General features: G+C 32.0%; 1 protein-coding gene across 2 annotated transcripts; it reads left to right on the forward strand.

Moving 5' to 3' along the window:
• Nucleotides 1-11,033: 11,033 nt before the first annotated feature.
• LOC145806695 (glycosyltransferase BC10-like) lies at nucleotides 11,034-14,369 on the forward strand. Of its 2 annotated transcripts, XR_014350129.1 has the most exons (3): nucleotides 11,044-12,501; nucleotides 13,100-13,175; nucleotides 14,009-14,369. XR_014350129.1 is itself a non-coding variant. In XM_082904278.1 (2 exons), exon 1 carries the CDS (start codon nucleotides 11,413-11,415, stop codon nucleotides 12,487-12,489), a length of 1,077 nt encoding a protein of 358 aa, XP_082760404.1. In that variant the 5' UTR covers nucleotides 11,034-11,412; the 3' UTR covers nucleotides 12,490-12,501; nucleotides 14,009-14,369. The 2 variants fall into 2 exon arrangements, 1 of the variants encoding a protein (XP_082760404.1); XM_082904278.1 differs by lacking the exon at nucleotides 13,100-13,175 and having other exon boundaries at nucleotides 11,034-12,501.
• The last annotated feature ends 992 nt before the right edge of the window (nucleotides 14,370-15,361 follow it).

A 15,361-nucleotide genomic window follows, 5' to 3' on the forward strand; every position in this document is an offset into this window, starting at 1 on the left:
AGTTCAAGTACAAGCCGACGTGAAAGTTGGGATCCGACTTACCGTCGTAGATTTGGAATCTCGGCATGCGAAACCTCTTTGGGGCTTCGAATTTGTCCAATTCTACTGAAAATGGCGTTCTTGGCTTGACCGGGGAGGTTACCTCAGTATCTTGTTGCTTCCTCTATAAGTGATCCCCCAGATCCTCTTTGGTCCGTCCAGGAGCTCGGCTATCTCCTGACTTCAGCCTTTTGGGTGCACTACTCCCAGTTTCATTATGGGTCCTTTTGGACTTCCCTCTATTGGTTGCGTCGAAACACAACTCCTGCCTTTGAACATGCCGATGTTCTTTGGGGTCGGCTTCCTTGGTGCGATGCGTCCTTCTCGATTCTTCCCTTCTTGACTCTCCTCGCTCGACCTCCCTTGAAGGCCGGTGACAGTGTTTTTCGGTCCTGGTGTGCTGGGGGACTGTAGGGACTGTTTTCTACCCCTCTTTTCGGGCATCCTCCTTTGCCACTGGAATCGGCGTATCTTGTAGTGGAAACGGTAGCTGCATGACGTTATTCTGCATCATGAAATTGGCCACTGTTTGTAGGTCCGCCAATTTGTTCACCATGGCCTTTACCTCATCGTCCCTTCGTAGGCATCTTTCTTTCCATACTTGGAGGTCGTTTTCGTTGTAATACCCGCTCCGGTCTGTTTTCTTTGGTGCGTCATTCTCCTGGCCGACGTTCTTTCCTTCGTGATTCTTATCGTGAGTTTCTTTGTTGTAGTTGTCTTTTTCGACGTCAAGGTCTACAGGTTTCCCACTCCCATTAGGAGTGTCGTCCCCAACCTTCTGTTTTTGTTTGTCGTTGGCCATCTATTCTCCTTTCGTTCCCACAGACGGCGCCAAATTGTGTGTGTCAATTTCCGACCACACTGCCAATCAAGCACTCAGCTGCAGAACACTAGCAGAATAGATTAAGGCCGAACGACCTATCACAGAAAAGAAGAGATTCCGTCGATGGTTCGTCCACTCGGGGGTACTCCGACGATCAAGTCAGTTATCTCTCAAAGATAGCAAAAAAGCTTAACTCACTATTCAGAATATAAAAAACATACCTTAGACTCATGGGGGTGACTCACTTTTATAGCCAACACAATCCTAGTCCCAATAGAAGCCTAGTTCCAATGGATTCAGGATTGCTGCTAATCGTGGACTCCCAATAGGATTGAGATAAACTCTCTAAGAGTCTTATCTTTACCCAAACTGAAGTCATCTCTTATTCTAGGACTCTGGTCCCGTATCCGCTTATTCTGGATTCCGGTATCTTCGCAGATAACCTCGGCCTAGCCGAGATGATCTCGGCGTCATGATCAGAACACGTGGCACCTCGGCTAGCACTTCGGTGACACCTCGGCCACGTGTTATCATTCAAAAATTATGCCCTCACATCATCATTACCAGGTTCATGGTGATAATGATGTATATATGTATGCAATGATAGATCTAGAGGGGGCTATGGAGGGGAGGAGGGCCGCACTCTCAAAATTTTGAAAAATATCATATATTATACAAGAAATTTTAAAATAATTTAAAATTATAGGAGTTCGCACTCTCAAATTTTTTAAGATAATTTCAAAATTATATAGAGTAGCCCCTTCCAATTTTTTAAACTATAGAGTAGCCCCCCAAAGTCATAATTATGGATCTGTCCCTGTATGTATGTATATTCATATTCATCTTTTGGATTCATAAATTGGGTGTTGTTGTTGCTTATTTGGATGTCATTTATGCTACAAAATCGACCTCTGAAATCTAGAGAATTTCTCTGGAAAGCCAGAAGAGAGAGATGAAGAGTAGGGTGGTGGTGGTGGTGGTGATGATGGGTTTTGAAGGAGTGGATTCAAGATAAATTCACTTCATCTTTTTCAATCTAAGCCCTATCTAATTTTGATAATTGAGGGCAAGTAATTAATTCTTGTATGGGATTCGCTTCTGAATCGACCTCAATTTCATAATTTTCTCTGAAATTCAGAGAATTTATCTACAAAGCCAAAGAAGATAGATGAAGATGAGGGTGGTGGTGGTGGTGGTGGTGGTGGTGGTGGTAGTGGATTTTGAAGGAATGGTTCTAGAAAAATTCACTTCATCTTTTTCATTCTAAGCTCTATCCAATTCCCAGATTTCTTTGGAGATTCTTTGAGAAGTCCAGAATTTCTTTGGAGTGGAAATTTCTCTAGAGGTAATTTCTTTGAGAAGTTCAAAGAAATTTTCTGGATTGAATTTTTTCTGAATTGATGTTGAGGGACCTTAGACATTATGAAAATATTAAATATCTTTTATGCTATAAAATCTTAATACTAGGGACCCTAAAAAAAATTTCCTTATTTTTTTAGTAGTTATTTTTTTTTAAAGAAGCTAGAAGACTTTATTTATTTTTTGTTATGGAAATAGTTTTATGGGTCATTTTTAAACATTTGCGTTTTAAACTTAAATTATCATATTATCCTTATATGGTTGTGGCCAACGCGCCAAACGACAAGTATAGAAGGTAATGTGGTCTTTGCACAATGATGCATAAATTCTCATAAATAGTAGCATTTTTTGGTTGGAACTTGTTTTTGGAGAAATTGCCTAACAATCTCATGGGATTTGTTTTTTTCTAGCAAAAATTTCTTTCTTAGGGTTTAACGGATGCAAAAATGAGCATAAATTTCTGGATGATATTAATATGAAATAACAAGAATCATTAATGATTTAAAGGTCAACTTTGATTTTTTTCACCAAAAAAGAAAAAAGGGTGAATCTTCACTGTTTAAGGTCTCAAATCACTCTTTAACATTTGTTATATAAACTACAATGTTATTATTTATTTTTCACTAGTTAAATTACATAATAATAATAATAATAATAATAATAAATAAAAACAAACTTTTTGTTTGTCTGACAATTTTTTCATTTGTGTGTTCTAACGTCACTTTTTTTTATTTTATTTTATTTATCTATTAACATACTATTTAAGAGCCTCCACGGCTGTCCAATTATAGTTTGTTTGAAATTTTTTGTTAAAATAATTATTATAATAGTTACAACAAAATAGAATAAGATCAACTAACAAATCTCGTTTAAAAAATTTGTTATAGATATTCCATATATTTTTTTTCTGTAGTGAATGCACACAATTTATTTCCCTGATAATCCTTCTAATGAGGTGGTAAGACAAAATACATATAAGAAAATTTTTAAAAGATATTAGAGTGCGTATCAATTTTTTAAAATTTTATTTATCACGCCATTTGAAAAATTTTAAAAATTATGTAGACGGGTTATTTTTTTTAATTTTTTTTTTTTTTTTTTTGGACAAAGAGAGTCAATTTCATTCAATAATAAAGGCGGCTAGCTAGGAAAACTACAAAAACAACATCATCAATTTTTTTTATTGGGCAAAGGAATAAAATTGAAAAATGCTTAGGAGCATTAATTAGTGCTCCCACTAATTAGGTGGCAGTGGGTCTCGCCATTAATGATGTGATGTTTTGGTCTTAGAATTGTATTTTTTTTTTTTTTTACTTTTTTAATGTATTAATACTATTAATGGTGATATTTTTAGTGAGATGAATCATTGTTGAATAAAATTTCATTCAATAAAGACGGCTACACAGAAGAAGTACATTAACAAACAGCTATCATCTTCCAAATCAAAGAACTTACAGCTCAAACTTATTAGGAGAGACTACAAAATCTTTGTCCATACATAAATAAGAGATTGTGAATGTCACGAAAACATTATTCTCTCTCGACAGAGATTGTTGAGACATGGGACACATGGCGTTACTAGAAAAGTAAGAACATATTAATGAAAAACATGACCAAAACTTAACTAGGATTTGCAATATTTATGAAAGGAAAAAATAAAGCAAGGATGCAACACCAAAAATGCCAATCCTTTTGTCAAAATTTCTTTCCATTGTGTTAGCCATTTGTTCATGACTTCCTTACTTTTTTTGCCATACATGATTTGGCTACAAATTTTGCTAACAATACAAATAAATTTCAACATGTGGTTCAAACAAAACAATTAAAGGAGGAGAAATAAGAAATTGAAGATCAATGATTAATGAAAAATAATTTCATTAATCCTCAAAGAGAATAAAAATTCTTTCAATGAATAAAATTTTGTTACAAACTAATAATACCATTCTACTCCTAAACATTAGATAAACTATTCCTAAGATAGGAAAGAAAAAGAGAAATGTTTTTTATGTTGTTTGATTTATCCTTTACATTAGCCATCCCTTCAATCTTCACAACTTTCTTTGCAACTTCTCCTAACCTTTCAATTGATTAAAGGACTGCTAAGTGATCTGCATTACAATAAAATAACAAAAATAATGATGATAATAAAATGTGGCCACAGTTAGTCTTTAAAGATGATTTATAGTCTGAAACGACAAGCCGCAATCAATAAGATTAGATTTTATCACAATCAACAGAAAAATATTGTACGGCGCAAACACATGGTAAGAATCAATAATTGTTTTTTTTTTTTTAATTTTTACCACACATATTTTTCACCCAAATCAAGCTTGATCTTGACACGCTGATGCAACTCGCGCATGCATTTGCCAAGTATGTTTTATTTTTTTAAGTGAAAAAATTTTAACATACTTGGTGAGACTCTTTGATGTCGCCTAATTACTGATCATGTCAAAATTTTAACATGTCAATTCGTTATTTTCAGTTGAAAGTTTCAATTGGTGTTGCAAGGAAGAAATTTGTTAGTGCTATTATGAGATTACAAGTTTGTAAAATGAAGGGCCTACTTATATCTTCATAATCACTGCCTTTTACATAGGATTTTAGATGGTGCTATGAAGAAAATATTCGCTTGAGTGGTGCAATTCAACTACTTAAGAATGAAATAGATCAGTTGAATTTGGAGACTGACCAATTTCATCATAAATTAAGCTATTTTGTGGAAGCAATGTTAAACGGATCTTTAAATGCAAAATATTAGTTCGACAATGCTAGGTAGCTCAAATTTTTGTGGCTCAAATGGCTCAAATCTCGTTTTGACAGATTTGAGCCATTTGAGCAACAAAAATTTGAGCTACCAAACATTTTCCATATTAGTTCCTTTGACAAAAACTACTAACAAAATCTTTAGAAAATCCATATCTTGTTTCAATATTTTGGGAGGCAAATTCACAAATTGAGCAAGAAGGAATACCACTTGCTCTCAAGGCATTGTGGGGCACATTAAGAGCTCTTTCCAACAAAAGGAGGTAGGTTGTTCAACTTGAGATTAGCCAAAATATAGGCCAACAAAATGACCAAAAACATACATCAATTTTGCCATCAAGAAAATGCAATTAGGAGGAGTAAAATGAAGGCAGGTCAATTTGGGGAGCTCATTAAAAGCAAGTTTTACTCAAGCGGCTTACCCAACCAAAAAAAAAAAAAAAAATCAAAAATTCTCATGTGCCATTAAATATAGAGCAAATTAAACAGATATCCTTACATTTTGTCTATTGTATTATTTTAGTCTTTACACTTTTTATTGGCTCAATTTTGACTTTTTATTTTAGATTTTGTGTCAATTTATGTCCAACTGATAACACTGTCAATGTTTTTGATTAAAAATAATCATTGAATTAGTTGAGGTTAACTAAAGTTGAATAAGTTTTTAATTTTGTCTCTAAAAGTATGACGCATACTATTTACATATATTTTTTTTAATAAAAAATGTTAACAGTTATAATCAATTAAATCAAGTTAAGATAATCACAAATTCATAATGAAAATCGAGCCAATTAAAATAATAAAGATCAAAATGACATAAGAATTAAAATATAAGGACCACTAGCTTAATTTATGTTTAATATATCATTGGCCCAACAAGCATCACCTAAGTTATTCATCAATAGCTCAAAGAGGTTGTTGAAGGGAAAATAAAAAATGAAAATCAATTAAAAAAGTTAAGCCAAATTCTTACTAGGGATGGTTTGGCAACTCAAAAAAAAATTAAAAAGTCAAAAAATTATTAAAAAAGTTAAAAAATTATTACTATTTATAAAAATATATATATATAAAAAAATTAATATACATAATATTAAATACCAATCAACTTCACAGCAGCCTGTGTACAACTTGAAAGCATAGGAGTGGAAGGAAAAAAAATAAAATATTACATGTGTTTTTTTATTAAATTGGATGGTAATGTTAGCTCAGTGAGGGCTCACCACAGATCCCGTTTCTCAAATCAGAACTGTTCAATATGTAGAATTCGTCCAGTACTATATGTATGTAAAAAATCACGTCTATTGGATATCGCTAACTACATGATCAAATCAGTTTTGTATAAAAAATAGATGGTGTTATAGTTAACATGTGACAAAAAAACTAACACGATCAGATAGCTATCGATATCCAATGAACGTGATTTTTTACAAGAATATAGTACTCGACGAGTTCTACACATTGAACGGTTCCGATTAGAAAAAGGGGACCCGTGGTGGCCCCCACATGTCAAATTATACCGTTCAATCAAAGACCGAAAATAGACAATCTTTTCCCATATCCCGAGGCACACCCAACCGTACGGATTCATTAATTATCTTCTCTTACACTCTTATTTATACAATATTTTAATACATATTTTTTCGATAAAAAAAGTTAAAAAGTTAACCCAAATATTCATATTTTTTTTCAATTTTTTAGTCTAAAAAGACAAAAAAATACACTTATTTAAGATATTCCAGACAACCCAACTTTGACTTTGAAAAAAGTTTTATTTTCAAAGATTCGAATGGGCGTTGTTTGTTCTCAAATAGTCTGTCTGCTTTTACTAGTTGCAAGAAATGGCAAGAATTTTTCAACAAACTGACAGGTCTAACCAAGGCAAATTATAAATATGCTTCTTAAATTTAATTAAAACATGAGTAATTTTAAAAATTATATTTTATCTCCTAAGATTTCTAATTATATAATAAATCATTCATTTTATTAATAAATATTAAATTAATTAACAGTTTTTAATGATATTAAAAATATATTTCAATTAATAATTTAGATAATTTTATTATTATATACGAGTGCAATTATAAATTTTATTTTTGTAATTAATTTTGTTAAATAAATTTTTTTAATAAAGAGATATTTATAATTTTTCAAACTATAAAAATTAATTTGTATTTTAAGCAAATCTTATGCGTATATTTGTAATTTACCCTTCTAACAGTTGTTCCAAGTATTTTGACCAGTATTTTGGGCATTTCAGCAAGTATGTCAAAGCCTTCCAACTCACCGAACATGTGGTTATTAAGGGGTTGCTTGGGCAGAGAGATGATGTGATGAAAAAAATATAAAAATATAAAAAGATAGATTATTTTGGTGTTGCCAAACTTGGCCTAAGGCCTCGTTTGGCAAATGTCCATTTTAGTTAAAAAATTAAAAAGTTATTAAAAAAATAAAAAAACCAACAACTCATACCAAAAAGTCGAAAATTCTCTTTTTTCTCTACTTTTTGCACATCTTTTCGTAAAAAGTCAAAAAGTCGTACCAAACATACTAGTTTTTTTTATATCACATTTTAGCCAAAAAATCAAAAAGTTACTAAAAAAGTTTGTTCCCAAACGAGACTTAAATGTATTTATTGATTTTTTTTTTATAGATTTTTTTATAAATATTTTTAAAAAGTCTTCAAAATTTGACCCTTATAATAAAATAAATTTTTTAATTTTATCAATTTAAATTATATTTTTTTGGTTTGTTTTTAATCCAAATCATCAGCCATTTCCAATAGGTAAAACTAAAGGAAAAATTATATTTTAGTCATTAAATTCAATGTAAGCATACATAAATTATCAAAATTACTTTTTTCGTTGAGTTTGATGGCTAAAATATTTTTTTTGGGGTTAATTTTACCTAACGAAAATAAGTAAATAGTTTAGATTGAAAACAAATCAAAATTTTAAAATTTAAATTGACAAAATTAAAAATTAAAATTTTATTTTGTTATAAAGGTCAAACCTTGAAATTTTTATTGTTGTTGTAATTTTCACGTTATTTTTTAATTGTAAATAGATTAAATGGATCAAAAAATTTATTTTGAAAAGTATGTTAAAAGTTGACTTTTGACTTATTTTTGCTTTTTTTTTTTTTAAAATGTACAAAAAAACAAAAAGAAGTGATATGATTTAAAAAAATAAAAAAACTAAAAAATTGACTTTTAACCAACTTTCAATATAGGCTTAAAGCTGAAATAAATCCTGTATAAGCTGAAATATACTTGCTAGTATATGTAAACAATTTTGCTACATATAGTGTTAAATTATCAATTTTTTTGGTATAATTAATAAAAATAATAACAATTTAATAGACGTATCTATCATTTTTCATCAATGAAACTATACATGCGGTTGCATACATTGTTTGGTTTCTTTTTCAAAAAAATAATAAAAATAAAAAATAATAATAATAATAATAATAATAGAAATTTTTTGAAAAAATGAAAACTAATTTAATAAAAATAAATATTAAAAATATATTTTTAAATTTAAAAAATTATTTTTAGTTTCCCAAAGATAGAATAATGTAAAATGAAAATATATTTTTTTAATTTATTTCAAAAAATTAATTTTTAATTTAAAAAAAAATTCCTAAAAACTAGTTCATAAAAACCAAACCAAGTATGACTATGATATTTGTTGCTAAAAATCATTTTTCATCTTTATAATTTATTGATAATGCTTGAATTAATGTTAAAAGCATTAAGATTAATTATATAAAGACCTTTTTAATTATTAATTAATAAATATTATTTCATCTCTTTCATCTATATTGAGTGACCTATTCATTGACTATAAAAATATAACATTTTTACTTTTTTTTGGGACCACCTTGGACATTTGAATGGTTATTAGAATAAATTAAAATATATTCCATAAGATATTCTTAAAATACAAATTACTCTCTATGATTCTAAAAATTACAAATACCTTCTTGTTAAAAAAATTTATTTAATAGAATTAACAGCAAAAATGAATTTTTAACTACTTTCTTATATAATAATAAAATTACTTGAATTGTTAATTGAAATATATGTATGACATTAATAAAAACTATTAATTGACTTGATAATTTATTAATAAAAGAAGTCATTTGTTATGCAATTAGAAACTTAAAATGACAGAATATAATTTTCAGAACAATAAGGAACTATTTGTATTTTAAAAAAAATTAAGAAGTGTATTTTTAATTTATCCTGATTTTTATATTAAAGGGATTAATACATTCAAATTCATGGATAATGAGTAAATAAATATTTGGCATGTTAAGATTTAGCTTAAAAGTACAAAAATTACTAAAAATATCAACAAATATCCAAAAGTTAAAGATCTTTTTTCATTCACTATATTTTTTGCACATCTTTTTGTTAAAAATCAAAAAATCAGTCTAAATACTACAATTTTTTTCTTCATATTTTAGCTAAGGATTAAGTTTTTTTTATGTTTAAATCTCAACATGAGAAAATTTGAGGGACTTGAGGAGCCCACCACTAGTCCCGTTTCAATGATCTAGACTGTTCACATTTTAAGATTCGTTAAATATAACATTGATGCAAAAAATAAGATGATCGGATTTTGGTAATTATATGTTTGAATTAAATTTGTATTATAAAAAATAAATGATTATTTTTGAATTTATCGTCTATTTTTTAAAAAAATGAATATAATTCAAATATATACATACCAATGTCCAATCATATTAATTTTTTAATAAATATTTTACTCAACGAGGTCCAAAAAATGAACGATTTAGATTATTAAAATTGATTCCAAAATAAGGCCAAGTTTGACATGTATCAAAAAAGACAAAAAATGAAAAAGTTACTCAAAAAGTTAAAAAATTATTACTATTCACAAAAAAAAATATTAAAAATTTAATTTTACACAAAAAAATACAACTCATCAATCACAATAATACAACTCATCAACTCACCAAGTCCGATTTGTGCTATGGTTCAAAAGGAAAATTGCACAATTGGAGTGTGATTTTAAGACACTACTGTTCGGCTCGTGGAGACCCATCATGAGTCCCATTTTGATAATCTGAACCGTTCAATGTGTAGAACTCGTCGAGTACTATATGTCTGTAAAATATCACGTTGATCGGATATCGATAACTATAAAAAATGATGGTGTTGTAGTTAACGGTTGAGAAAAAAACAAATCTGATCAGATAGCTATCGATATCCGATCAACGTGATTTTTTACAGATATGTAGTAATCAACGAGTGCTACACATTTAACGGTTCAGATTATAAAAAAGAGACTCGTGATGACCCCACAGCCGAAAAGCACCGTCTAGTGAAATGCTTGAAAAGTAGACAATTATTTATTATCATCTATTCAACCTGTGCATGAAGGACAGCCGTACAACCCAAAAAAAATCTTCTCCTATACACTAATTTATGCAAATTTTTAATACACATTTTTTCATAAAAAGTCAAAAAATTAACCCAAATAACTGGCTGTGTTTTGTTTGTGTTTGTAAAGTAATTTTTGAGATAAAAAGTACGAAAACTTGTTTGATTTGTCTTTTTTCAAAAATGGTTTTGGAAAATTATTTTAGGAGAGAAAGTTTTAAAAAAAATAATTGATTTGATGTGTATGAAAGAGAGAGTAATTTTAGAAAGTAAGTAACTAAACAAAATTTTAAGATTTTTTTGGAAAAAATATATTTAATTTGATTACTTTTAAAAATTTGTTTGTATATAATTTTTCTCAAAATTTTTTCTAAAAAACAAACCAAACAATCTTTTTCCCTCAACTTTTTAATTTAAAAAATTAAAAAGTATATTTATTTAGAACACTCCAAATAATTCCTAAATCTATGAAACCAACGTTTTTTCAAATTGATACGAAAATTTAAGAGGAATCAAATCATTTAAATAAAAAATTAAAAATGAATTAACATAACGGATTGCAACAGTTTTAATGTGATTAACCCAATTATATAATTAACACAACACCGCTAAATATAACGTCATCACCCGACCCATAGCAACCAACCCCCACTGTCCCAATCACTTCCAGGCCCTTCCATCCTCTCTCTCTCTCTCTCTCTCTCTCTCTCTCTAAACTCCCTTCACTTCACTTTACTTCCATATCAACCAACCGTGAGAGATTGATCATCAACCTCTAGCTCCCCAAATCAAAAACCCCCATTTTTTTTTTTTCCTCTCTCTCTCTCTCTCTCAAGCAATCCTCTTCTCCAACAACCCACAAAAATCAAAAACCCATCTCCCAAAACAATTGAAAAACCCTCCAAAACCCCCCATTTTCCCTCACTTTCCTCCACACCAATCTAATCTAACCAACCAACCCCCAAAATTTTCTCACTCATTTTCCCACCCCAAAAAAAAAAAAAAAAAAAAATCAATAATGTTGTCCCTCTCCTCATCCCCATTGATCCCAACTCTTCTCCTCTTACTCTCTCTCCCTCTCCTCTTCCTCCTCATCCCCCACCTCCTCCCTCCTCGCCCCCACCCCATTTCTCTCCCGGACGACCTCGACGACCTCTCCCTTTTCCGCAAAGCCGCCGCCGTCTCTCCGCCGCACCGATCTCTCCCCTCCTCCAAGTCCCGCCTCGGCTCCACAAACCCTAAACCCAAAATCGCCTTCCTCTTCCTCACCAATTCCGATCTTCACTTCGCTCCTCTCTGGGAAATCTTCTTCGCCAATGGATCTACAAACCAATTCAACATCTATGTCCACGCCGACCCAACTGTCAAGATCAACCCTCCCGGTGGAGTTTTCTCCGCCGATCGATTTGTCCCGGCCAAGAAGACTGAACGCTCCTCCGCAACCCTAATCTCCGCCGCTCGCCGCCTCATCGCTAACGCCCTCATCGACGACCCATCCAACGCCTTCTTCGCTCTCCTCTCCCAACATTGCATACCTCTTCATTCTTTCAATTTCGTTTACAACACTCTTTTTCACCGCTCCATCGCCGAGTTGGCTCAGTTGGGTACTCTGCAGTATCGTAGTTTCATCGAGATTTTGACGACTAAGAAGATTCTTTGGGCAAGGTACAATGCTAGGGGCAAGAATGTGATGCTTCCTGAGGTCCCCTTTGATCAATTCCGAGTTGGGTCTCAGTTCTTTGTTCTTACTCGAAGGCACGCCGTCTTGGTGATTCGAGATCGAAGATTGTGGAGGAAATTTAGGTTGCCTTGTGTTTGGATTCAGTCTTGTTACCCTGAAGAACATTACTTTCCGACTTTGCTTTCAATGGAGGACCCAGAAGGGTGTACTGGTTATACATTGACTAGGGTTAATTGGACTGATAGTATCAATGGCCACCCACATACGTATCGGTCTCAGGAGTTGTCGACCGAGCTTATTTACAATCTCCGGAAATCCAATTTCACGCATTCTTACCTGTTTGCTAGGAAATTCTCGCCGGATTGTTTGAGCCCTTTGTTGAATATATCCAATTCTGTCATTTTCCGGGACTAGGATCTGCTTCTGGTGAGTGCATTTCTATCTCTGTTTACTAAAATTCATACGATCTCCCAAATTTTTTAAAGTTTTAAATGTGTTTTGAGTTGGATCGATGTGTGCTGAGTTGAATCAGGATATGTTTGGAATGGTAAAATAAAATGTACGGTGGATTTTGGTTTGGTACTAGTACTAGCTTCATCTACTATTCTAAAGTTGGAATCTTGACTTGTGAAAGTCTGGATTCTATATTTACTTTGCCTTTTGGGGGTGCTTTTAGCTAAAATTTTCTAGAATCTCTAAGGAGTAAGATTTTTATATTTTATTTTTTGCTAAAAGAGCCTCAAACTGAGCATGTTCATGTTGAATTGCAAGTGATGTGATCCAAATTTGTGTCTAGTAACTCTTATCTTGAGGCTTTATGTTCTCTGATGTTACAAGTATCAACACACAGCATTTAAGACCTTATTTACCATTGACATTTACAGCTTATAAGCTGTAACTTTCAGCTTTTAACTTTAGTTAAGCTAAAATAACATGTTTGATGTAGCTTATGGTAAAATAACTCAAGTTAGCTCAACCTAATTTGAGGCCAAATAAGGCTAAAGGGTGCTTCTTATCATTGTAGCCAAAACAGCTCACCCCTCTCATTTATCTTCGACGTCTATTAAGGACAAAGGTCAAGCCAATTACACAACAAAAAGGTATTTTACAGCTTATTAAACTTACACCATTTTGCAACTTAAATTTATAATCTATAACCATTGTACCAAAGATGTTAAAAACTTCTGCTCTAAGCTATAATCTATAATTTGTTCTAATAGAGGCTCTAAACGGGCCTGTTTTTGGGAATGTTGTTTGGTTGCATATTTAAGGTGGGCTAATTTTTTGGTTTGGAGTTGCATTTCTGACTTGGTGTCTAAATTGAATTGCAGACAGAATTAGATGATGTAGGAAAAATGAATTTTTCTTTTTTCTTTTCATTTTGGCTGAAAATTTTTGAATAGATATTTGAAATGTAGTAAATGTGTAGTTGGAACAAATTAACAAAATTTTTGAATTAATCAACCTGTCCCTCTACCCCATTTGATGGGACTTAAGGTTTGGTTTGGTTTGGTTTAATCAACCTGTTTGATAGAGGCTCTTTGTGCTTTTGTGTTGTCTTTACAGTATTGTTTTCTTTGGACTGCATATCCATTCTATTATTTGCAATCAAAAGTAGGGGGGAAAAAGAGAGTGTAAAATAAAGTGAAGACAACATGATGGGTAGCTATTTGTGTGCTACTTCCAGCTTTTCAGACTTCCTCTCATGTATCCATTAGTTCTGGTGGGGACATTTGCAGTTAACATTCACTATGTGTGACTACAACTGACAACAACAAATAGGGCATGTTCTTCACTGCATTATTCATTTTTGTTTGGACTACTGCAAGCATTGCTGAGATGCTGTGATTTCATACTGCAATCTGTATTAGAATGCATATTGTGTCTGCAATATGATGTTTTTAACTTGATTATTGTCTATTTGCTTTTGCAGATGATGAAATTTTTTGAAGCACTAGAAATGGAAGTATGTTGGAGAATTCAAATACCACGCGGGAATAAGGTTTGAAGAGGATGTAAAATGCCCACAACCTAAGAACCCAAAGTTTCCAACTCAAGCATGAGGTGAGATTTCAAAGCTAGTAGTCAGATGCATTTTTAAGGTGTATTTGGTGGTGTACCAATGGTAGTGGTGGTAGTAGTAGTGGACGTGGGGTAATGGTCCTTTGTTGTGTATTTTGTACATATTGATGGATTGAAAAAAAAAATGTTCACATAATGTCACTGAACATTATTGCCATTTTCCCCTGGAGAATGTTAAAAGTAGAGCAGTGGTAAGGCTCATTGCTTTTTCACATGAAGGCGGATCTTGTTCTTTTGAAAATTTCAAGGTTTGAATGCTTCATCTTCAACCAACCTTCATGAGAACTCTCTTGCTTTTTGTGGTTGTTTCTCTGGTAGTCAGTTCCTTTTGGAGTGCTCTCTTTTGTACCTTGTGGTTACCTTTTCACTATGTTTTATGTATGTGACATGTATGTGTGTATATATATATAACTATTCTTAGTGCATTTACCATTTAGTGATTGCTTGCATTAGCATTGGAAGGTTTGTGTGTGGATTGTGGTACCGCGGTTATGCATCTCATTACATAGATCTGTTCTTGTGAGCTTGATTTAAATTTTATTGTCAATAGGCTTGGCTATGCATCACAGGTGGGTAGGAGGATTGTGAGGTTAGATTTTCAGCAATGCATCTGTGAATGATTTTCATTTAAGGTAAGTTATAGGATTTGTGCCTTGCCACTAGGGCTGTAAACGAACCGAGTCAAGCCGAGCTTTGTTGAGCTTGAGCTCGGCTCGTTTACTTATCGAGTTTGTTTATTGAGCTCGAGCTTGGTTCGGCTCAGCTCGTTAATATTAATGAAACTTGAGCTCGGCCCGGCTTGTTAATATTACTGAAATTGGACCTCGGCTCGGCTCGATTCGATAATTTTTTTTAATATAAATTATATTTATTATATAATTTAAATAAAGATAAACGAGTTGAGTTTGAGAAGCCGAGCTTAGACAAGCTCGAGTTTGGTTTGTTTACTAAACGAACTGAGCCGAGCCGAGCCGAATCAAACTTGTTCATAAACAGATCGATTTATTTGCAGCCCTACTTATCACTGCTCGACTTCCGTATGTATAATAAAGGGAAAAATAGGAAGTTCGTAGTGATTTTTTTGGCTGATGTCATAGTCAAACGGTTAGTAAGACTACGAGTTTTAAGTATTGTATGAATATAAAACTTATGGAGAATACGATATGATTATGTTAAAATTGTAAAGTTAATTTGCAATTTCTTC

This window comes from Camellia sinensis, chromosome 14, assembly GCF_055761805.1.
Source record: "Camellia sinensis isolate YWXY chromosome 14, ASM5576180v1, whole genome shotgun sequence".
Taxonomy (NCBI): domain Eukaryota; kingdom Viridiplantae; phylum Streptophyta; class Magnoliopsida; order Ericales; family Theaceae; genus Camellia; species Camellia sinensis.

Excerpts from the sequence above, each read along its gene's own strand:
- LOC145806695 (XM_082904278.1), top strand. The coding sequence starts at position 11,413 with ATGTTGTCCCTCTCCTCATCCCCATTGATCCCAACTCTTCTCCTCTTA.